We start from the raw sequence: 22364 nt of genomic DNA, 5'->3' as shown, positions 1-22364 counted from the left end.
CTGAAGGCAGAGCGACCTCGGGTGCTCGTAAAGGCGGGTCGAGTGAGGACACTGACCCACAAATAGGTCCTCAGAATCCGGGACTGAGGTGCTGGGGCAGACCAGGGACAGCAGCAAGGCTTCAAGTTGGCGTGAGCCAGCTCCACTTAGCTGTGCCCATGAAACACGGGGTCGGGGGATGCTCTCACACCTCCTCCGGGCTCAGCGGGAGAGCGCACTGGAGGCACGCGGTGGTCTGGCCGTGGGCGGGGGAGGCGGGGAGGGCGGCTGGCAGGGCGGGAGGGTGCTGGCCTTGCGTCTGCACGGCACCCTCGGTCTGCGGTGAGCTGGTGCCCGTCCGGGGCCAGCCCCGCGCCTGGCCCGTGGCCGCTGCCCAGTAAGCACTTTGTGAAGGAACGAGTACATGGGGCTCGTCCAGCGGCTGGCGCACAGCACCTCCTCCAGAGGGGACCGTCTAGAGGGACGGGCCCTTCTGGCTCCTGCTCTGGGAGCACGGCTCTGTGACCACGGGTAAGTCACTCCCCTTTCTTGGGCCTCCTCTCCGCAGAGTAAGCACGAGGGCACGTGTTCTCGGGGGCTCCGGTGAGGACAACGTGCGAGCCCGACAAGATGGTGGAAAAGACCCTGCTGGTAGGAGAGGCTGGGAGAGCTCCCGGCTGTGTCTGCATCAGCGTCTCTACCGAACTGCGGCAGCGTCACCCGGAAGAAGCTCCAACCTTCCCAGCAGGATCCATAGGCTCAGAAGCCCTTGGCAAAAGGGAGGCTCTTGGAAGTACTTAAAAATCAGGTGTGGGCTTCAGACCCTGTTTGTGAGCGAACAGAAGGCTCCTGTGCTCGGAATCCCCACCGCACGTCTGGCCCCACGTGAGTCACCTCTCCCCTGGCCTCCCTTCGTGTGAGGTGACGAGCAGGAGCAGGGTCCCCTGCCCTGTGGCCTGGGTTGACTCCTGCAGTTCACAGAGGGGCCTGCAGGGGATGCTCTGGCCCACGGACAGCGGACTGCAGGCGGCCTCGCAAAGGAACTCTGGACTCGGCTGGTGGGTCAGGGGAATGCAGGGTGGTGTTTAACCAGTTCTCAGGGATCTGTTAGGACTCATCTGCCCCGAACAGTCATCCCTGGGCCTGGTGGGGCTCACGCACGCCCCTCTCGGGGTGGAGGCGGCCAGGGCACCCGGCAGAGCTGGGACCACGCTGGCTGTCGGTCCTGGTTCCGCCTCTAAGTGCTCATGACTTTGGGCAAGTCCTTTCCACTCTCAGCTTCAGCGGCTCGTGTGAGAACAGTACCAGCAACAGGAACCCCGGAGGGTCAGCGTGAGGGGTAAACGAGGCAAAGCCTGTAAAAGCCTTTCATAAACTGCAACATGGTCTATCCTGAGAGGCCAGGAGACAGGCCCAGGGAACTGAGAGACGAATGGGAACTGATAAAAGGAGTCTCCCCCGCCTGTAGGCAGTCTAGAAGCACACTGCCATCTTTACCTCATTTCATGGAGGTGAGCCGAGCAAGGATTATCGCTGTTCTCTTCCAGTGGGAGAGCGAGGTCTAGAGCAGGAACTTGCCCAGGGTTACAAAGTACACCGTTGGGGCCAGAAGGCACCCAGAGGTTACGGGGTTGTGGCCCTCGCTCCCTAGAGCGGGTGACAGGCTAGAGGAAGACAGGCCCCGGAGACCCTCACAGCTAGCTGAGCTGGGGGGGACGTGGCCTCCCGACTCCCGGCCCAGGGTTCCATGGGAGTCTGGCTGCAGGCCCCCCCCCACCCCAAGAACCTCGGCACAGCCTGGCTCCAAGCCTATCAGAGGGGCAGAGCCCCTGGCCCCGCCTTCCCTGGCGACGTGACCTGGGGAGGCTTCTCCCTCCTTGGCCACCGCGGTCTCTTCTATAACTTCAGGACAACGGCACTGGCCCTTCCTCCCTGTCTGAGCACTTTAGAAGCTCCTTGGAGGGGTCGGGGGTCACCTTACGGCCCATACTCCACGGGCTGGCAAACGGCAACAACACAGCCCTGGCCAAGCTGTCAAAAAGCTGTGATCCCCAAGGGCGCTCATGGCCTTTGTCCACCTTAATCCCAGGTGGGAGGGGCGGGGGCAGGGGGTTAAGATCCTCCCGAGAGGCTGTGGCACCCGCCCGAGGCCACAGGAGGGTCGCGTCCGCCCGTCTCCAGCAGGGTGGCCTCGGCCGCGTTACTGCACCCTCCCCAACATCACAGCTCTCCCTACACATGTGGGAGGGCTGAGTTCAGTCCCAGGAACGCACCTAGGATGCTGCAGACTGGCCGTCCCCACGAGGCCACACGTTCCCTTCCTCGCTCTGGCCAAGCAGCCACAAACGTGCTCCCTCTTCCCTCTGGTCAAGCCTGTCCACCTCCCCCCGCCCCGCCCCCCGCCCCAGTGTGTGTCTCTGGGGTCCTGGCCCTGCCGGGCAGGGGGTTACCTTCTCTGGATGTCCATCTCGTCAGGAGAGGGGCCATTCTGCACCTGACGCTGGGTGGAGGGGCCTGCGGGGCAGAGAAGCACAGTGGTTAGTGGGTAGAAAGGCCCCGGCAGACCAACCCGCAATGCTCCCCGTCTCTGCTCCCCCTGGCCTGCAGGAGACCCCCTGACTTCTCAACAGGTACACCACCATCCCTATCCTGTCCCCCTCAATCGCCTCTCTGCCCGTCTCGGCGCTCTTCTCTCGGAGCCAGGGAACGGGACCGCGTTGCTCGCACGGCCGAGACGGCCCTTCAGCTGCAGAGACCCCCTCCTTCCCTCTCAAGCTGTGTTTGCTGCGACCTCACGTCCCTCCGTGGCTCCGGCCTCTGCACGTCCTACAAAGCCGTTCCAACCCAAATCGCCAGTGTGCTCGTCATCACCAAAACCCAAAGGAGGCATTCCGTCCCGCCCCCTTCTCTCTGGCCCGCCCTTTGGGCACAGGAATGGCCCTGGCGGCGGGTTAAGCGTCAGAGCCAGGGATTTCGCACCTGGTCTGGAGGCGCCACAGCCCGTGGCCCTCACCGCGGCGCAGGGCCCTCCTGCCTGCATCTAGGAGCCTGCGGCTGTGGGTGGGAAGGAGACAGCAAGGCCCAGATGGCAGAGGCTGTCACTGAGCGACCGCGAAGCCTTCCGGGCCACACCCTTGCCCTGGACCCTGAAGGCAGGGCCCAGGGCAGTCTAGGTCGGCTACCTGTGCCCTATGTTCGGGTGGGGGCTGGTGCGGTACCACATTTACAAGAAAAGGTAGGCTTCTGCCCCAACCTGAGAAAGAGCTGATTGTTCCCGGTCTTTGCCAGCTCAGGTGTCACTGGGGAGCTGCACAGAGTCAGTGACAGGGCAGAGAATCTGGGCAAGTGGGTCTCATACTTCCCTGACGGCACAGGCAAGGGGTTTGTCTCCTCCCAGGGATAAAGTGGCAGTGATGCTCAGCCCACAGCAAACTCCATGACATACAGAAGGTTCTCCCACAGGCGCTTCAAGCCGCTGAGGGATTAGCAGGTTGTCCCCGGATCAGGGGCACAGCGGGACAGAGAGCAACAGAATCTCAAAGCTGAAACAGATCGTCCGATTCCAGGGCAGCCTCCTGCCCGGCCCAGGAGTGTCCTGTGTGCCTCCCAGGCAGGTAGTCCGGCGTGATCCCAGCTACGGGAGCCCCTACCTCCGAGACCACGTGCTCTCTCTTACACCGAGGTCTCAAGCCTGCCCGCCCTCGGAGGCCCTGTCTCCGCCATCAGGTGGGACACAGCATGGGTGGAGTCTTTCCACGACCAGAGTGAGCCTCCACCTCTGGCTGTTTCTGGACCTTGCCGTCCTGGGCCCCGGGATCCGTTCCGGTCAAGTTTTCGGTGAGCCTTGCCTGGCTGGTGTCCTGGCTCCGGTGTGAATGTTTCAGCCGGGGAAGGAGGAGGACCCGGGTGGTGGGCGGTGGGCCCGCTGCTCGGTGGGAGGAGATGGCCTTGTGGGGCTCCAGGGAAAATGCCTCCCTGGGTGGACCCGGCCGGCCCCGCCCCTGCTCATTGGTGCCTTCAGCTGCCGTCAGACGGCGGCCAGGAGACGGTACCTGCACGCTTTTGCAGACGCGACCTTCGCAAGGATCTGGCGTGGCGGCCTGGCACCCGACGGGCACCCCTTAAAATTAACTAATTAGCATGTAATTGTGCTCTTTTTTAAAAGTCGGTTTTTCTGGCTATAAACAGCACGTGATGTGTGTTCGGTGCACGCATCAGAACAATTAAAACAAATTACAGGACGAATCCTCGTCGGGGATCTTCTCTCTCCTACTGGGCAAGGCCCAGGTCTTGGGGCCGCTCCCTCCCAGTGCTCAGGACCAGGAACACAGTGCCGCGTGCGCGGTGCAGGCACTTTCCCAATTCAGTGAGAACTCCTCCCCACTCCCGCGGCCCTGGCAGGCAGCCCCCGCGAGGACCCGTGACAGGCAAGGGCGTGGCCCGGCAAGGGGAAGTGACCCGCTCAGGGTCTCACAGACAGCAGGTGGCGGAGCCAGACTCAGACGGCCTGCTAAAGGCCACTGTCTTTCTTCTGTTCGGTCACTCGGGGGGTCAGATGGAGACCCGCTTAAGGGCAGAGAATGAGGGTGGCAGGTGGCACGCCACCAGCAGAGCCGTAGGGAAAAGGCTGCGTTCCCCCAGACTGGACAGGCGTGCCCTGACCCCGACCCAGAGGCTCCGGCTGAGGCACGAGGGACTCAAGACACCTCAGCTCCTGGTTCTGGGAATCAGGCCTGAGCTGCTCAGCCGCTGGCTGGACTTCTGGAAAACTGGCCCCTGCCTCGCTCCAGGGCCCGGCCTCTGCTGCTGAGCCCATGTCTGACTCTGGAGTCGCCCTTCTTCCAGGGCTGAGCCCCTGTCCTGGAGACCCTGTCTGTCACCTGGTCTGCGGACTGGAGAGCCAGGCCCCACCCTGGCGCTGAGGTCGCGGGATGCCCTGGGCTCTGCCAGTCGCTCAGAGGTCTCTTCATCTGGTGGCCTGGTCTGGCCTCGGTCACTAGGAACATTTGTCAGGACCCCAGGAGGCAGCCGACAGCCCGCACAGTGGTCCGTGGTGGTCCTGTGCTGGGGTCCCTCATTCTGCCTGCTGGGCTGGACTTCCTCCTAACGCCCTCAGCCAGCCTGTCCCTCCAGAGGGTGCAGGACATCCGTCAGGAGCCTGGCTGCTCCCAGGGGACCCTGGTCCACGGCACTGCAGATAGCTTTCAAAACAGCTGGAATTTTAGTCACGACAGAGCAGGAAGAGACAATGCTTGGCATAAGACGATGCACAAGACCTTCCACTCTTCCCAAACTAACAAAACGTTAGTCTCTTTCGAGCTATAAGGATCCTGAACACCAGGAAGCACGGTCCCTTCATCTCAGAGGTGGGGGCCGGGGCCCGGGGCCCGGGGAAGGGCCCACCAGCCTCACATGGGGTATCTGCAGGAGACGTGAGGCTCTCGCTGTCTCCGTACTCCTGGCTTATCCCACCCACTGGCCCCAGCAGCCCCAGCGGTGGAGGCAGGGAGGAGGGACAGGGAGGAACTCCTTCCGAACTGTCTAAGGCTCCTTGGGAAACCTCCTGGCACAGCGCACGTGCTTCTCCGGGGGAAGCCTCAGGGTGGGAGCCCTGGGGGGCTGTTCATCACCCCCATCTGTCCCGCTGTTCTTTCCAGCAAGTCCCCGTGTGGGGGGACTGGAAGCCGAGACGGAGGCGTGCAGAGTCCCCCACACCACGGAGTCACCTCAGGCCAGCCGCACCTCTGCCTTCAGGGTCCAGCTGAGCGGGCAGGTGGAGCCCCGGCCTGCTCCTCCTCCGGCTGCCCACTTGGAGTCAGTTACAGGGTCTCACTGCAGCCCTGTCGCAGATTCTGAGTCTGCCCGCCTCTCCACCCCCGGGGCTGCCTCGGCATCTCTCTGCTGGGCCCGATGCCTCGGTCGGCCGACAGGACCCTCGGCTCCACTGTCTCCCTGTGCTTCCCGCCCCTCTTCCACGCTCATGTCACAGCCTCTGCGGTCTGTGGAGAACACAAGCCGGATCCTCAGGGGCCCGGCCCCGCAGCCGCTGCTCCTGTCCCTGCCTCCGCAGCAGCCCTTCGGCATCTACTCCCTAAGTCTGGCCATGTGCCGTGCTCCCCACCTCTCTGTCCTGTGCGGGGTGCTGTCCGCAAGGCTCAACTCCACGGTCGCCTCTTCCAGGAAGCCTTCCCACATCCTCTCACGCTCCTTGACGCTTGACCCGCAGGGCCTCTGTCTCCATTTTCTCACTAACGCTTTGTGAGCAATCTTCCCCTCCCTGTGAGGTCTTGAGTTTCTCGAAGGCAGAGACCACGTCCTTTCCTCGGCACTGTGTGCGCAGCGCCCGGCTCACGCCGGACACCGGGGATATTTGGCTGACTTGAGTCGGGACGGTTAGAGGGAACTCGCGACCGCCAGCCCGGCTGGGAGAAGCACAGGAAGGGACGGGGCTGACCTCGCTGAGATACGAAGAAAAGCGCTGAAGAGGTGAGCCACAGAAACACAAGCGATCCCCCAGTTCAGGCTTGTTCAGAGAGGAGGCCGACCGGGGGACGGTTCCCGGCCAGCACCAGGACCCCACTGCTGGCCGGACGCCTGGGGGCAAGCCTCAGAGACAGACAGCCTGCCCCGGCCTCCCACAAGCCATTCTGTTCGACGTGCCCCTCGGCTCTGCACGCAGCTGCGCGTGGACTCGCGGTCACCTTCTGCGGTCGCGCGGCGCCCCTCTGCACACGTACGGCAGACACTTGTTCGGGGAGATCACGTTCAACGGCCCCCTCCCCACAGGTACCGACCTGGGTGGGCCGGCGGGTGAGGCGGCCCAGGGTCGGCAGGGAGGAGGCCCGGCCAGAGCTCTGCCCTGCACGCGGGAGCCGGGCCTCGTCATCTATAAAATGAGAGTCAGCACGAAGCCTAAAGCCTCACACAGCTGCTGTGCGGAAGAGACGCGATGCACGGAGAAGCCCCCTGTAAACCACAAAGGCCTGCGCAACATGCGCTTTTGTCAGTGTTTTAACGCAGACGGTCTGGGCGGCCTCTCCACGGAGTCCAAACGTCTCACCGATCACTGACCTGCCTGAGTCCCGTGCACTCGCACGGCCCTTTACCCCAGTCGGGCTGCTGCCGCTCTCAGAAAGGCGCCTCACGGTCCACCTACAGAGCGCTGCCTTCGCTGCCGCCGCCGCCGCCCGGCTGGGCCCACCGTGGCCCCGCAGAAGGCGCTGCTGGTGTCTCTGGGAGGTGAGGGGGCTCGCCAAGGCCAGGGGCCTCCCCACGATGGCCCCGGTGTCACAGCTCGTTGCGTGTGGGAGGTGGCCTGGGGCGCCCACCAAGTCAACCCTCACCCTCCCTCGCTCGCCTCCGACAGGTTTTGCCAAAGTGAAAACAAAGACCCTGTGGGCCTCGCAGACGAGCAGGAGGGAGGAAAACATGAGGTGGGGTGACACAGGTGCCCGTGCACGACCGGCGTGTGGGCCCCAGGGCCGGCATGAGAGCTCGCAGCGGGGGGCAGGCCAGGGCAGGGGGCCTCCCGTCTGAACACCCAGAGAGGGACGGGGACAGAGGGCGCGGCCCACGCCGACACTCGCCTCCAGGCCCCCGCCGGACGGGGACGCTTCCTGGGGAAGGCACTGACTTGCTGCCGTCTGGGAGGCTGCTTTCCAGACAGCCTTAAGTCCCCCCGAACACCTGCTTCTACAGAGCACGGAGGAGGACCGTTCAGCCCCACGGGTCAGTGAGCGGGGGGAAGACAGGGGAGAAAACAAAACCGGAGCCATGGACTCCAGCCAGGGGCCCACGGGGGAGGGGCGACGCGGAAGCCTGGCCAGAGGGGACAGGGCTGGCCTTCACGCCACAGAGGCTGAGAGATGGAGCGGAGAGTCCATGTGACTGACCCGAGGCACTGAAGTCAGCCGGACCAAAGGGGAAAGTGGGGCCAGGGGGTCTGAGGTCATCTCTGAGGGACGGCGCCTCTCCCCGTGGCTCCGGGGGGACTTGGGGCCGGCCAGTCCCACTCGGTTTCTCGCCCGTGAGCAGGGTGTTAATGATCACCACACCCTTCCCAGGGCTGTTCCGAGGTGGGATGAGACCACGCCTGGCGCTGGTACTCTCTAAAGGCTTCTATACCTTCTGTCTTCAACGTAAGGATCTGCCAAGGGCTTCCGATGCGAGGTGTGACCATCCTCAGGAAACGGAGGGGGGCAGGGGTGAGCAGCTCAAAGAGGGAAACCCGGTGGCATGACCCGGCTCCAGGAGAATGAACCAGATGTGGCCGATGCCCCACTCGCACCCCCCAGCCTCGCTGCTGGGCCCGGGTCCTGCTGGGCTGCATGGGCACCTCCTTGTGGGGACCCTGCTGGCGCCGAGCTCCCTGTCCACTCTGCCTGTACGTGCCAGGACAGACAGCAAAACGAACCCAGGCCAACAGAGTGGTCTGACTTACTCTCCAGGGACTTAACCGTTTTGTTCTCTGTATTCTCAGCACATAATGTCGTTCTTGGCATACGGTCAACACTCAGCAAATATTTGTTGACTAAACGAACGATTACGCCCCAGGCAGACTGTGTGAAGATCTCTAGCCAAATGTTGAGACTACAGCAGGCGCCACATTCTTAAAGCTCTCATCTCGTGGCTGGAAACAGTCAGTGGCCAAGCTGGGGACTGTGCCCCATAAGCCCTGAGACACTACAGCAGGAGAGACACTGCAGGTCGCCAACGGAGGTGGCACTGGGAAACCACAGATGGGATGAGGGAAGAGGGGACCCGAGTTTACTGAGCAGCTACTACGTGCTGTGCACAGGCTCTGTATAGGGTTCTCACCGCTGCTCTTCCTTCTCGTGGGCTGGAGTCCTGAGGGCCCAGCTCCCAAGGGTCCCCCGTGGGACCAGATAGGCGGTCTTTCACGTGCTGGCCTAGAGGCCTCTGTGCAGCAGACGGTGCTCATGCCCGCTCCAGGCCCCACCCCAGGGAAGATGGTCCAGTCCTCCCGCTACCCCTCATTCCCACTTTCTAGGCCTTCCCCATGCCCGGCTGGCCTCTCCTGGACTGCTCCAGTGTCCACAAATCTCCTTCAGGGTGAACCTGGAGCCAGGACACCCCAGTTCTTGTTGGGGTTCTGCTCTAAGTGGCCAGGTATCCTGGGGAGTCCCTCCCATCCTTGGGCCTCAGTTTCCCATAAAGGGAGAAGGATGGAACCAAGGATCACACAGTTCTAAATCTCTACAATTTAAAAGGACAAAGAAGGAGGGGCCCCGGGTGGCTCAGTTGGTTGAACGTCTGACTTCGGCTCAGGTCACAATTCACGGTTCATGAGATCGAGCCCCGCGTCAGGCTCTGTGCTGACAGCTCGGAGCCCGGAGCCTGCTTCGGATTCTGTGTCCCCCCTCTCTCTCTGCCCCTCCCCCGCTCACGCTCTCTCTCAAAAATAAAGATTAAAAAAAATAATAAAAGGATAAAGAGGGAAATACCCCAATATGGGGAGGAGACTGTGGGATCGTTTCCCTCTTTTTGAACTTCCAAATGAGGTATGAGTAGATGCACCACCATGTAATAAAGAAGCACAGGGCTAAGAGTCCCCAGGGAGGGCACAAGTGCTCCTGTGTGACTCCATCCCTGTAAGTCTGGTGCTGCAAGGCAGACGGGGGGGCCCTACAGCTCCTGGCCCGGGTGCCCACGTTAAATTATACAGCCTGAGGTGGGCAGATAAGCCGAGGCATTGCCAACACCTCCTCCTGAGAGAGGCTGTCCTTCTGCCCGTCCATTAACATTCATGAGGCTCTGGGACGCCAGCCTCCCCTCTCCTCTGGGACAGAAGGGACAGGCTAGGTTTCGAGTTAGCCTCTATAGGAAAGGCATCCCCTGGGCCTCCTGAAAAAGAGGGAACCTGAGATCCCAGGACAAAGGATCTAGCACCTGCTCAGTGATGCTTGATGGAATTTCTGGCCGGCGAAGGACAGCTACCTAATCTGGGCTGGGCAGAGTCCCAAGCCCCTCTGAGGCCCCCTCCGCCCCTCTGCCACATCTCTGGCTGGCTCCTTCTCCCTCTGGAGGGTCCCCGCATTCTGGATTGACTTAGGGCGGCACTTTGCACCGGGGGCAGGCCTCCCAGACCAATTCCTTAGCATTCCTCCCCGTCTTGTTTCCAGGCCTCTGCTGCCGAGCAAGCTAGTGTCCGTGTGGGATCCGGGCCTGAGTCCTCAGAGGCGCCTCGCCAAGGCCACACAGGAATTGGTGGCAGAGCTGGGACCAGCGCCCGGGACAAAGGTCTCCTAGCCCAGGGCTCTGGCCGGACAAGCAGCTGTCTCCGCACCTTCGCGCCTAGGAAACCAGGGTGGCGGTGCTGAGCCCCCCTCCTGCACTCGGCTCAGCAGTAGACAGATCCTGACTGCCACTGCCGTCTCCTGCTTTGACGAGAGACGGTTCAGTCGCTTGCCTGAAGTTACCCCGCGTGAATCTTCCAGCGCCTTTCCTCCCGAGGCCTTACCAATGAATCGGGGCTCACAGCAGGCTGATGCGTGAGCCCACCTGTGTTGTTTCACTCAGAGCACCAAGGCCAGCTGTCATCCGCTGGACTCCTGTAACAGACCCTCATTCCTGAGCCCTCCCGTTACGGTTCAACCGTCACCCCACGGTGACCAACGTCTAGAGCCGTAGCAGAGAGGCCAGCGTCCAAACGGCCCGTAGCCCTGGAAGGTCAGCCTGTGTAGATGCGGGAACCGCGTTTCGGAAAGGCCGCACGGTGAGGAGCACCCGCCCGGAGCCTGCAGAGGACGGGCCTTTGCCCTGTGCCGGCCTGGGTGCCGGCGAGCAGCCCCACCTCCCTGTCCCTGTCCTGGCGCATGGGGCTCCTGAGGCCCGGGGGAAGGGAGGACTTGCTCGCGGGGGGAAGCGGGGCTGGGACCCAGGCTCCCAGGGTCCAGGCCGGGACACTGCCAGCCAGCCTGCCTCATCCACTCGGGCTGTGCTCTCCAGGCCACTCACTTGCCAGGTGAAGTAGCCGTTTCCTAACAAGCTCGCTTCAGGACAAAGAACCAACCTCGAGAAGAATCTCAAACGGAACGAAGTACAATGAAAATACATCGCGCCTTTACAGTGTGAGTCACAAAGCGCCTTTACGGGATTCTGGTCATTGATCTGCTCAGCTATCCAGGGCGGGGCCTATCAGACCTCTCACAGGTGGGGAAACTGAGGCTCAGAAAGGGTGAGCAACCACCCGAGGCCACACGCGCCTCCAGCGACCGGCGCTGCCGGGACAGCAGCCGTCTCCCAAGCCCGGTCTGCATGCAGCTGCTTCTGTCTGTGCTTCGCAAGGCCTCCGTGAAAAACAGCATTTACCCTCTGGTCAGCCACTGGCAGGCACCTCGTCCCAGGAGAGCTCATGCCCACAACCCCAGCAGCTGGGAGCAGGAGGAGGGGCCCGTGAGGAGCAGGGAGGAGCCCCCACGAGGAGAAGGGAAGAGTCCCGGGGAGGAGCTGAGAGGAGGCCCTCATGAGGAGCGGGGTGGAACCCCCTGCGAGAATGGGGAGGACCCCCCTCAAGAGCAGGGAGGAGAGACCTCCTGTGAGGAGCAGGGAGATCCTCTGTGAGGAGGAGGGAGGAGCCCCCATGAGGGGCGGGGAGGAGCCCCCGTGAGGAGAGGAGAGGAGCCCCCCATGCAGAGCGGGGAGGAGCCCCCCATGCAGAGCGGGGAAGAGCCCCTGTGAGGAGCAGGGAGGAGCCCCCGTGAGGAGAGGAGAGGAGCCCCCTGTAAGGAGTGGGGAGGAACCCCCATGAAGGGCGGGAAAGGAGCCCCCCATGCAGAGTGGGGAGGAGCCCTCATGAGGAGAGGAGAGGAGCCCCCCATGTAGAGTGGGAGGAGCCCCCCGTGAGGAGCAGGGAGGAGCCCCTGTGAGGAGAGGAGAGGAGGCCCCGTGAGGAGCAGAGAGGAGCCCCCTGTGAGGAGCGGGGAGGAACCCCCATGAAGGGGGGAAAGGAGCCCCCCCATGCAGAGTGGGGAGGAGCCCCCCATGCAGAGCGGGAGGAGCCCCTGTGAGGAGCAGGGAGGAGCCTCCCATGAGGAGCAGGGAGGAGCCCCCATGAGGAGCGGGGAGGAGCCCCCCATGCAGAGCGGGAGGAGCCCCTGTGAGGAGCGGGGAGGAGCCCCCGTGAGGAGCAGAATGGAGGCACCCCGTCACCTACAGCTCACTCTGCAAAGCACGGTGCAGTGGCAGTGGCAGAAGCAGAAGCAGCGGAAGGTCCACTCTCTGCTGACCATTCCGGGCAGGCCCCCGGGCGCAGTCCAGGAGGGCGCCTCTCGCATCCCGGCCACTTACCCGTCCTTCCTCGGCCACCCGGCTCAGGCAGTGGGAAACCGATACGCCAGCCAGCCGTCAAATGGGCTTCACTGCCTCAATCTTTAATGAAGCCTCCCAGCTAACCTATCAGAACCGTCCTGCCTACCTGATTCTAGCAGGTTCTGGGGGCTGTGGAGAAGCAGCCAGACCCCTGTGGGGCCAGCCCACGGGCCGTGGTGACACCAGGTGTCTGCCAGAAGACCCCCACCCCCCCGCCCCCGGCTCTCCTCTTGTCCCTTGCAGGCAGTGGGATGGGACAGTGTGGGCGCGGAGCCAGAAAGCAACGGGTGAGCGGCCAAAGGCAGAAGCCCGGGCACTGTTTGCGTAGACCACCTGCTCTCCCCAGGCTCCCTGGGCATCCCTGCTGCTGTTCCTCGCTCTTCCTTCCTTGCCGTCACGTCTGCTTCCTCCCAACCAGTCCCTGCCACTCCTGCTTTCTTTCCCAGCCGGATCGGCTCCAAGGAGCTCAGTCCTTCGACCTGCCAGCAGGCACGCCTCTCTCCCACTGCCCTGGGACCCCTTCCTACTGCCACACCTGTGGGGACAGTGGCTGTTCCTTCTGCCAGGAACACTCGCCTGCACTTCCCGGGACCCATAGAGCCCACGTGAAGTGGGTCCCTGTCCCTGTGGAGCGTTCCCTGGCTCCTCAGGTGGCAGGAAGGGTAGCTTCCCCCTTGTCCCTTTGCCGCTCGGCTGTGGTGTCCTGTACCTTTGTGCCCTAGGGAACACGCCCACTGCCGATACCGGAGTTCCTCCACTGTTTACTCCACTGGACTGTGAGCCTGAGAGCAAATCCCACGCCTGTACCTTCCTGTCCCCAAGCACCCTGCGCAGGGCCTGGCGGGAAGCGCGCAGGGAACGTCTGTGTGGCCAGCCCAAACCTGGCGTCACACTCTCCTTCGGAAACGGGTCAGCCCCTCTCAGTAGAGCAATGCTAATCTCCCCAGTCCCACCAGGCTTAACGCTCTGCCCTCTACCGGTCTCCAGGGAATGCCAGCCCTGGGGGCTCTGCCTCCCTGCGCTGTCTAGGCCTTAGCCTCGTGCTCTCCTGAGTGGGGGTCTCCGGCTCAGGCTCGCCCCCAGGAGCCATGTTTGCAGATGGAACAGCAGGAAGCCCTTCCGTGCCATCCCTGAGCCAGGAAGCCTGCAGGTCCCACCAGTTCCCGTGGGAAATCCTCACTTTCGGACCCGAGGCCTCCTACGCTCTAACGTGCCGGCAGCCCCAGCCGCCGCCTCCAGCACCCTCTTTCACTAGCCGGTGACTTACCTGGGCTGGGCCCACCTGCCTTTCCCTCTTCCCTCTTTGTTTCCCTGGGCGGCAAATGCAAATACGCAAACACACAAATCTATAGGGAGACACTGGACTTCAAGCAATGTGGCACACGCTGCCTAGGAGGGTCCCCTGAAGGCCGGCCCATCGTCTCCCCCCTCCATTCCTCCCCGATGCAGGGCTCACACGGTCCCGTCTGTCCAGATCCTTCCGCAAGCCACTGACATCCGTTCTGTGGGTCTTTGGGACCTTGGGCTGGCCGGTCACAGTCCCTCTTTGGGACTGCATTTCCCTGCCTGTGGGGCTGCACTGGGGAGGTGGCATCACAGTGCGGACAGCGGCCCCCACCCCTGTCCGGAGCGTGTGGACTAGAGGCACTGGCAGGTGAATGCGGCCCCGGCTCTGTCACTTATCCCTGGCCGTGGGCATGTTACGGTAACTGTTTTCTTATCTGAAAAATAATAAAAGGCACCCACCACTTGTCTTGGAGCGTGGGGGTCAAAAACTCGTTTGTGTCAGCCTAGACTCTTGATACGGTGCGGCCCACCGATGCGGTTTCCTTTCCGTCTTAGGTAGTCCCCAGTGAGTAACATTTTTGTGTCCGTGAAATTCTCACAATGCATCCCAGAGGTGGTGGTGTTATCATTACCCCATCTGGCCAGGGACGCCCAGACACATCAAAAACCTGCCTACATCACATGAGCGAGTGACAGAGTCAGAACCGGGACCGGGACCAGGACCAGCACCGGGACCGCGGCTTCCACCCCCACGCTGCCCCGCTCTCCCCTCTACAACGGTCACACCGCGCAGGCTGCCCGGAGCAGAGGCCACCAGGGACAGGCTCTCTCCTTCGCATTTAGTCAAAAAGCCAGCTCACGGCCTGCTGCCAGCAACGGGCCACTTCTACGCAAAAAGCAGTGTGTGTTAGGGGCGCCTGGGTGGCTCAGGTCACGATCTCACCGTTCGTGAGATCGAGCCCTGCGTCAGGCTCTGTGCTGGCAGTGTGGAGCCCAGAACCTGCTTGGGATCCTGTGTCTCCCTCTCTCTGCCCCTCCCCTGCTCGCGCTCGCTCTCCCAAAAATAAATAAAAACAAACAAAGTGGTGCCCGCTAGGAAAAAGCAGCCACACAAGCTCAGGCTGCAGATTCAGAAGACCCCGGGGTTAATTCTGTTTCAGCTTCGGTGTTTCCCTGACTTCCACCTGGATGGGACCTGTGGCCTTTCACACCCAGCAGCAGGGCTCAGCCTGACCTGCCTGCTTCCAGCCGCTGGTGCCCCAGGAGGCCGGTGATGCAGCCCCGGTCCCAGCGTTTGCACAAGGGAGAGCAAGGACATGTGCCAAAACACAGGCAGGCAGACAGCTGGACCTGAGCACTGCTTCCGCAGTCGGGCCTTTCTGGGCTGGTTCCTCCATCTTGGCTGATACGGCTCCGTCGGCCCTCTACAACCTAGCTCGTTAACTGTTTGTTCAACAAGGACTTATTCCCAATTTCTTACTCTGAAGGAGGCAAGCAACGGAGAGAAGTTATTTCTAGACCAGGTCACATAGGAACATCCCAGTAAGGGCGCCTGGCGCGGCTGATCTTCAGCTGTGCCCGAGACTCCGAGGTCAATGCCGGCGGGGTCAGCAGGACCCCCACCCCAGTCACTCGCATGCTCTGCTTCTGAGGCCGGTCCCCTCCGCCCTCTGCTCCTACACTGAAATGGGCTCCCACACCTGCGGCCGGCCCTTCCAACTGGGGGCGGGCACCCCAACAGCTTGGTGGCACTCCGGCGGTACGTGGTGGAACGGAGAACACAGACCACCGGGAGCGTCAATTTTACTGAAAGGTAAGGAATTCAAAACAAGGAAATAAGCACAGATACATCGAGGAGCAGGACATGAAATCCACGTGAGTCTGGAGTGTCTTCAGGCCACACCGCAGCCCACTCGGTGGTGCGGGGGGGTGGGGGGTGGGGGAGGGCTCCTGGCCGGTGCTCACGCCCACCCACGTCCTCGGAGCCCAGCACTTCCTGAAACGTTTCGGTCTTTCCTGCCTCTCTCTGGTGGTCCCTTTGCTGGTGATGCGGCACGTCCCCCCTTGTGCCCCACGGGCCCACCTCCTCTGAGGCCTGCTCTGGGGCATCCACAAGGCACCCCTGACATCCTCACAGGGAACATTCCTCCTGTGAGCCTGACCCGGCCTGGCGCCTCGGCTGCCTTCTGTTCGAACTGAGTAGGTGCCTGCCTGCGCCCCTGCCGGACTCTGAGCACCTTGCGTCACAGAAACACCCTGTATTTATGCTTCTGCGTCACCGTGTGGAATTCTCAAAACAAGGTGACAAGCTGTTATTATCACTCTGTGTGACAGATCAGAAAAACAGAGATTCAGAGGTGTGAATCACCCATCTAGATCGGTAGTCAAGTTGGGTCAAGATTTCTGGGAATCACGGCTACACCTTTCTGCCGCCCCGAACAGGGCCTGCGTGGCTCGGAAGCGGGGAGACAGGCAGGGGCGCCGTCAGCGCACGGTGGTTACTGGTTACGGAGGCCAGCCGTCAGAGCAAGCCATCACCGACTCCGTCTGGGAAGAAGTCAGAGCGGCACGGGGGCGGGGCGGCCGGAGCCGATGTGCCCAGGCCTCGGGAAGCTGCAAGCCAGCTGGGAATCTGCTGGGCCCCTGCTGAGAGCCACGGCTCCCAGGCAGAGATAGCCAGGCCGTGATTCCTCGCCTCTGAAGATGTGGTTGGCAGGGAGAGGAGGCTGTGAAGGCCCAGGCCTTGGGGGCTGCTTCCTGACCGTCCAGGGGAAGGCCTACGCCTTACTGTGCTCAAAGCTGTCCCTGAAGTCCTGGCCGTGCCCATCCCCAGCCTCACCTGGTCTCCCACAGAGTCCAGGATGCGCAGCGCCCCTGTGGAGAACTCCGGCAAGTCTCTGCGCCTTTGCACCTGTGGCTGCCTCTTTCCAGAACCGCTTCTCTCTCTTCTCGCTGGCAAACTTCTGTCCACACTTGGGAGACCCAGATCAGGCTTGCCCCCCACAGAGGCTTTCCCGACGGCCCCGTCCCCCTACCTCAGCCCGCGTGCCAGGCCTGTTCTCTAGGCTCCCACAGGCCCTGTGCTTCCCACCTGCCACAGCGCACTGCCCAGTTTCCCTTCTTCATCTGACCGGGCCCCAGGAACACAGGAGCCTACCTTTCTCATCTCTGCGTGCTGGGTGTCCCGCCCAGCACGGACGCCCCGCAAACGTCCGTTCGCTCACTTATCACACAAGTATCACTGTGCCGGGCGCACACGCTGCTGTCCTGGAACTGACGCACCCGGGACACGCATGGAGCAGGAACACAGCAGGTGAGAGAACTGAAGTGGCAGGTGACGACTAGCGGATGTGTGAGCAGAGGTGGGAGGGAAGGAGCCACGGGCTACGCGGAGGGAAGAATATTCCAGGCCGAGGGGCGTCAGGTCTAAGACCCAGTGTCAGGAGCAGGCGTGGCATGCTCGGGGACGCAACAAGGAGGCCAAAGTGACCGGAAGGGTGAGGCAGAGCGGGAGGAGGTGGGCTCGGAAGGCGCCAGGGCCGAGTGGTCTGTGCAGGCCTTGCTTTGGATTTGGGTCCGGTTCTGAGCAAGACTGGACGTCCCTGTAGGGTCCCGAGCAAGGGCTGCCCCGACCTGAGCTAGACTTGAGAAGGTTCATCTGCTTGCATATGAACATGGACTATCACGGGCTCGGCGTAGAAGCAGACAAATCAAGCAGGTGTCTACTGTGAAAACCCCGTCGCCTGCTGAACGAACATAATGGGTGAATGAGGGCAGGCCGCAAACAGGCAGGGGACAGGGCCTCAAATGCTCACACCTTGTCCCCTCCAGAAACTGCAAGCTGTACCCCAAGTTCAGCACTTGGGTTTGGGAGTCCTTGTGACAGTTACTCACTAAGATAACATGAGCTGGCGCTTGTCCGGTACGAGCTACACTTGGCAGAAGGCTGACCTGTGAAGTTATCGTTCTTGAGGAAAGAAACAGACACCAGGTGAGAAAAAGAAACGGGATGCTAGTGAGTTTTTGACTTACTCAAAAGGCCCAGGCTTTTGGCCATAAAGATGGGCCAGGCCGAGTGCCCATAATAGTCAACCCAGATCGAGCTGGGTTATGATGGACAGAGCCTGGAGGCCACCAGCTGACCCAGGGGCTCGGCTCTTCTGACAGGCACTCTGGTCTGATGGGAGAGACAGGGACTGGCGATTAGGAGGCTGCGGCTATGTCCCTCCCCAGCGTGACCTGGGGGCAAGTCACTTGCTGCTGTGAGCCCTCGTTTCCTCATCCCTAAAGTGGGGACAAGAATCCCTAACATCCCCCTGACGGTCGCAGAGGCCGCGTGAAGACCCAGTGGGACAAGCAAGCGGGTGGCATGTGGGAAGGGGTCACGTCCTCTCCTCGAGGAGCGGGGCCCCATGTCTTCTCCCACACCAGTCGCGCCCCTGCCCTCGTTGAGGGGCGAGGTCCTAGGACGGCGTCGGGGGACAGGGTGCCCCAGGGACGACGACACTGCACTGGCGTCCTCAGGGCACTTCGCAGCTGACAGATCACATCGTGAAGAGGGAACTGGGGAAGGGGGGGCGGCACGGCGGCCGGCTCGAGGCGCACGGGCAGGAGCCGGAGAGGCAGGCCACGCGCCGTGCCAAGCGCTGACCAGGCCCCGTGTGCAGGCCGTAGCTACGGGAAACCGAGAGCCCCGAAGAAATCTCCCCATCAGCGTTTGGGAGAGAATCCTGGGGCCGTGGGCAGCCGGCCTTCCTCCTCCAGGAGGTGAACTGCAAACGAAGAGGCAGCTCTTTGAAGGGAGATAACGGCGGGGTGTCTGGAAATTGGGGGCCCCCAAGAGGGATACAGAGTGCCGTCAGCGTACGGCCGGGAGACCCCGACGTCGGGCGGAGCCTCTTCCCAGAGCCCGTATTTCAAGTCCCAAACCACCGAGACCCGCCCCACCCTCCTTGTTGGCTGCTCCTGGCTCGGTCCCACCGTGCAGCCGGCGCGGCCCTGGCTCCCTCTCGGCCCCGCGTTCCCGAACACCCGGGCCGTGCGGCCCGACCTCCCTCTGCGTCCCAGAGCAGGGCCCTCAGCGTCACCTCAGGAGGTGATGTCGTTAGCTGACTTTTCAAACACGCATAAAAAGCGAGTAACTTCAAACGGTTACAGTAATTCACGGGTGACAAGGCACTGCACACACGCCGTCTCACGTTATCCTCACGACAACCCTGTGAGGTAGGTGCGATGAACCCGTCGCACGCGTGGAGAAACGGTCCCAGAAAAGCGCGGCGACTTGGCCAAGGGCACACCCTCGGCACAAACCGTGCTCGGGCCCAGATCCGCCCGACTCCACGACCGACGCGCACACGCCTCGGGGCCACCAACGGCTGTAGGTCCGTGAACACGAGGCTGCTGGCCGGGGAAGGTGCCGTCCTTCGCTTAGGGCTGGTGGTAGGCGGGCCAAGGTGACGGGTGCGATTTCTGTGTGAGACAATTCTATTTGCCATGTCCCTCAATCACAGATAGCACCCCTCACCTTGCGCCCAGTTTCACAGGCTTGCGGGCGGTGCTGGTTCGGGAGCGCCGTCTTGGTCTGCAGAGCGTGGCGTGATGGCAGGAAGCGCCAGGCTACGCGAGGCACGCAAGACAGACACAGGGGCGAGGTGGCCAGCTCACCCACTCACACGCCCAGAGGTGTCCGTCCTTCCTCAGGGCGCTGGAGACGTGAAAAGCAAGGTGCCTGTCCTCGAGGGGCTCACAGTCTAAGAACCAGTGGGACAGAGGACTGCGTGTTCAGAGCCGGGGAGCGAGCCCCGAGGTCCCCTGGGGCGCCTGGAGGCTCCCCAAGCACAGGACCGTGAAGGAGGGGCAGGCCAGCAGCACACAGACGAGGAACCACAAGCAGGGCAGCGCGGACAGGGGACAGCATGGCACAGGCCGGGGAGGGGCTTATCAAACTGACCCCGGCTGTGCAGAAAGGTCACGTTGGAAGCACCGGCAGGAAGGACAGGTTGAAGAAGGGAAGAGAGGCTGACCACTTAGGGTCCTGCTACAAGCCTGCAGGGGACAGACAATGAGTGCGTGGGCTGAGTCAGGGATGCGTCCCGGGTTGGGCACAGTGCACACCTGCATCGGCGTGAACTGTCCAGGGCAATCGAGCATGGGATTGGGGGCCTGCACTGAGTCCCACGACCCAGCCAGCCCCTGGGTCCTGATGTGCCCGCTCAACCTGGCACAAAGACGGCAAGAGCTCTGAAGTTAGTGTGCTGGTTTCTGAGGGTCCGGAGACAAACAGGACACTTAATGACATCCAACCAGACTGGATTCCCATGTTGGGAACAGTGGTGTGAACCTTGGTGACGGAGGCAGAGGTGAAGCACGGGGCGTTGGGGTGGATGAAGCTCCCACGCTGGCCGGAGAGGCTTCATCTGAGGGACAACTTTCGGACAGGAGGAGTGGGGCCTGAGCGTGTGGGGCGGCGAGCGGGGGCCACAGCAGGGGCGTTCCGGGAAGCATGGCGACGTGCCCGTCCCACCTTCTGTGAATCTTGAGCACAGAGGCTAGTCAGGAAGCGGCCACCAGAGGGCAGTCGTGGAGGCGGGGTGGGGGGGGTGGGGGGAGGGACACGGGAAGACGCGGGTCTTTCAGGTAGGGCCATGCCGGCCTAGGTTCTTGTGTCTCAAGTGAGGCAGAAAGTGCCAAGGGCCTGAGCAGGCGGGAGAGGAACACAGCCAAGGGTTTTTCTGTAGGGGAAGAAGGTCGGTCCTTTTCCACAGGAAGGTTTACGAGAAGTGAAATTCAGCCCCGAGCGTAAGAGGCTGGGAGGTGGCCCGGTGTCCGAGTGTGAGAGGCCGGGAGGTGGCACGGGGTGAAGAACCAGGCCTGCCTCCACGAGGAGCTGTGACCGGGAGCCGCCCGCTGGGGCTCCTTCCCGTGCCCGTGTGGCTGTGGCATCGCGTACTGATTAAGGACGAGGACGCTGGGAAAACGCCGCTCATCCCGCACCAGGGCCGTCACCTCTTGGAAGGTACCAATGATGTTATTACAAGCAAACCGGGAAAGAAAAGGATATTCTGTCACATTCCTTGAGGCCAACGAAAATATGTGCCTCGTCGTGTGTTTTAATTCCCTCCGTGTGGATTTCCACTAAGCTACCACGTTTTTCTTTTTCTTTCTCTTTTTCTCAGAGCCCAAAAGGGTACAATGGATAAAAAGAACGACTCTGGCCGCAGCAGGGCGAGGTCCCTGGCATACGTGTCTGGACCCTTGGAACTCCTCAAAATGACAGTTTGAGATTCCACCATTCCGCCCAGGAACTGTCGACAAAGTTGCCTTCGACTGTGCCGCTTCTGTCCCCGCCCCTGCCCAAGCCCCCCACACCAGGCTCTGCCATTCCGGGGAGCTCCCGGGTCTGGTCGGCGCCTCAGGCCTGCGGAGGAAATCTGCCTGCTAGCACTGACGGGGGTCCGCGAGGTGTGAACTCATTTCCAGACCGCCAGCCTCCAGATCCTGCCATCAGCACTGCACTCTGCTGGACGCCCTCCATCTCATTTGAGATCAAGGTGAGGTGGCGTCACCGCCTCATTCTCCACAGGAAGGGACTGCGGCTCGGAGTCCTGGCTGGGAGGAGACAGCCTGCCTACAGTGGCCGGGCTGCTCCCGGCTCCTACCCGGGGCTGCAGCTCTGAGTTACCGCCTGCAGGTGGCCGCTGTCCCAGGCAGCCCGTCCTGCTACAGAAGTCCAGGCGCTGGGACACATGTATTCCAGTCCACCCCCTGGGGAAGAGGCTCCTTCCTCCAGCTCTGGGTACGATGACTGCCTAGGAAGTGTTCGTGGGCCCCAGCCCCCGGTGATCTGTGTGCAAGGCCTGCCTCACATCCACTGTGGGGGTTCCGGCTCGGTCACAACGTGAAGGTGGGCCAGCTACCCCTGTCACTCCCTACTGGGAAAGGCTGTGACTTTGGGGTGAGTTGGAGGTTGCTGGATCTTCTGATTTGGAAAGTTTCTTGGGGTCTTAGTGGGAGTTTGAGAAGTGAACCTTCTGTTTTGGTCTGGGGTCTCCCCACTCTGCCCTGAGTTAACAGTAGGGAAAGGTGAGGCCATGCGAAGGTGAAGTGAAGGATTCCGTGGCTCCTTGAGGCAAGAACGTGGAAGGGCCTGGGGCGCCCGGGTGGCTCAGAAGGTTAAATGTCCCAACTTCAGCTCCGGTCACGATCTCGTGGGTTCTTGAGCTCGAGCCCCGCATGGGGCTCTGTGTTGCCCGCTCAGAGCCTGGAGCTGGCTTTGGATTCTGTGTCTCCTTCTCTCTCTGCCCCTCACCCACTCCCGCTCTGTCTCTCTCTCTCTCAAAAAATAAACATTTAAAAAAAAAAAAAAAGAACACGGAAGGTCCTGCCAGCAAGGGCAGGCTGTTCTACCACTGGGAAGGTCAGACTGAAAGTCATCAGAATCAAAAGGGGAAACAATGGACACACGAAGCTATTCTCAAGCCCTCAGGAGCATGGACTGTCACGTCTCTCCACTCTCTTCCAAAAGAACCCTTGGTCCTTGGTCCCAGAGAAAATGCTTTTTTTTTTTTTAAGTTTATTTATTGATTTTGAGAGAAGAGAGAGCATGAACAGGGGAGGGACAGAGAGAGAGAGAGAGAGAGAGAGAAAGAGAATCCTAAGCAGGCTCCGCAGTGTCAGTGCAGAGCCTGATGTGGGGCTTGAACTCACGAACTGTGAGATCGTGACCTGACTGAAATCAAGTGGGATGCTTAACCAACTAAGCCACCCAG

The 22364-nt window shown here is 61.8% G+C and overlaps 1 protein-coding gene and 1 long non-coding RNA gene across 7 annotated transcripts in view; one reads left to right on the top strand and one right to left on the bottom strand.

Moving 5' to 3' along the window:
- The window catches only part of EVL (Enah/Vasp-like), a 150981-nt gene that overhangs the window by 18166 nt on the left and 110451 nt on the right, over window positions 1–22364 (bottom strand). For all 5 annotated transcript variants that reach the window (XM_027066605.2, XM_053224928.1, XM_053224929.1 and 2 more), the window contains exon 4: window positions 2430–2493. In XM_027066605.2, the coding sequence (XP_026922406.2) occupies window positions 2430–2493 (64 nt within the window). The remainder of the gene's footprint in view (window positions 1–2429; window positions 2494–22364) is intronic.
- On the top strand, window positions 7161–13309 carry LOC128316119 (uncharacterized). Of its 2 annotated transcripts, XR_008299653.1 has the most exons (4): window positions 7161–11069; window positions 12553–12596; window positions 12756–12914; window positions 13032–13309. It is a non-coding gene; the product is annotated as an uncharacterized LOC128316119 (long non-coding RNA). The 2 variants fall into 2 exon arrangements; XR_008299652.1 differs by having other exon boundaries at window positions 12553–12914.

This window comes from Acinonyx jubatus, chromosome B3, assembly GCF_027475565.1.
Source record: "Acinonyx jubatus isolate Ajub_Pintada_27869175 chromosome B3, VMU_Ajub_asm_v1.0, whole genome shotgun sequence".
NCBI classification, from domain to species: domain Eukaryota; kingdom Metazoa; phylum Chordata; class Mammalia; order Carnivora; family Felidae; genus Acinonyx; species Acinonyx jubatus.
The sequence above is the reverse complement of the archived record's forward strand: the minus strand, read 5'-3'. Positions and strand labels throughout refer to the sequence as shown.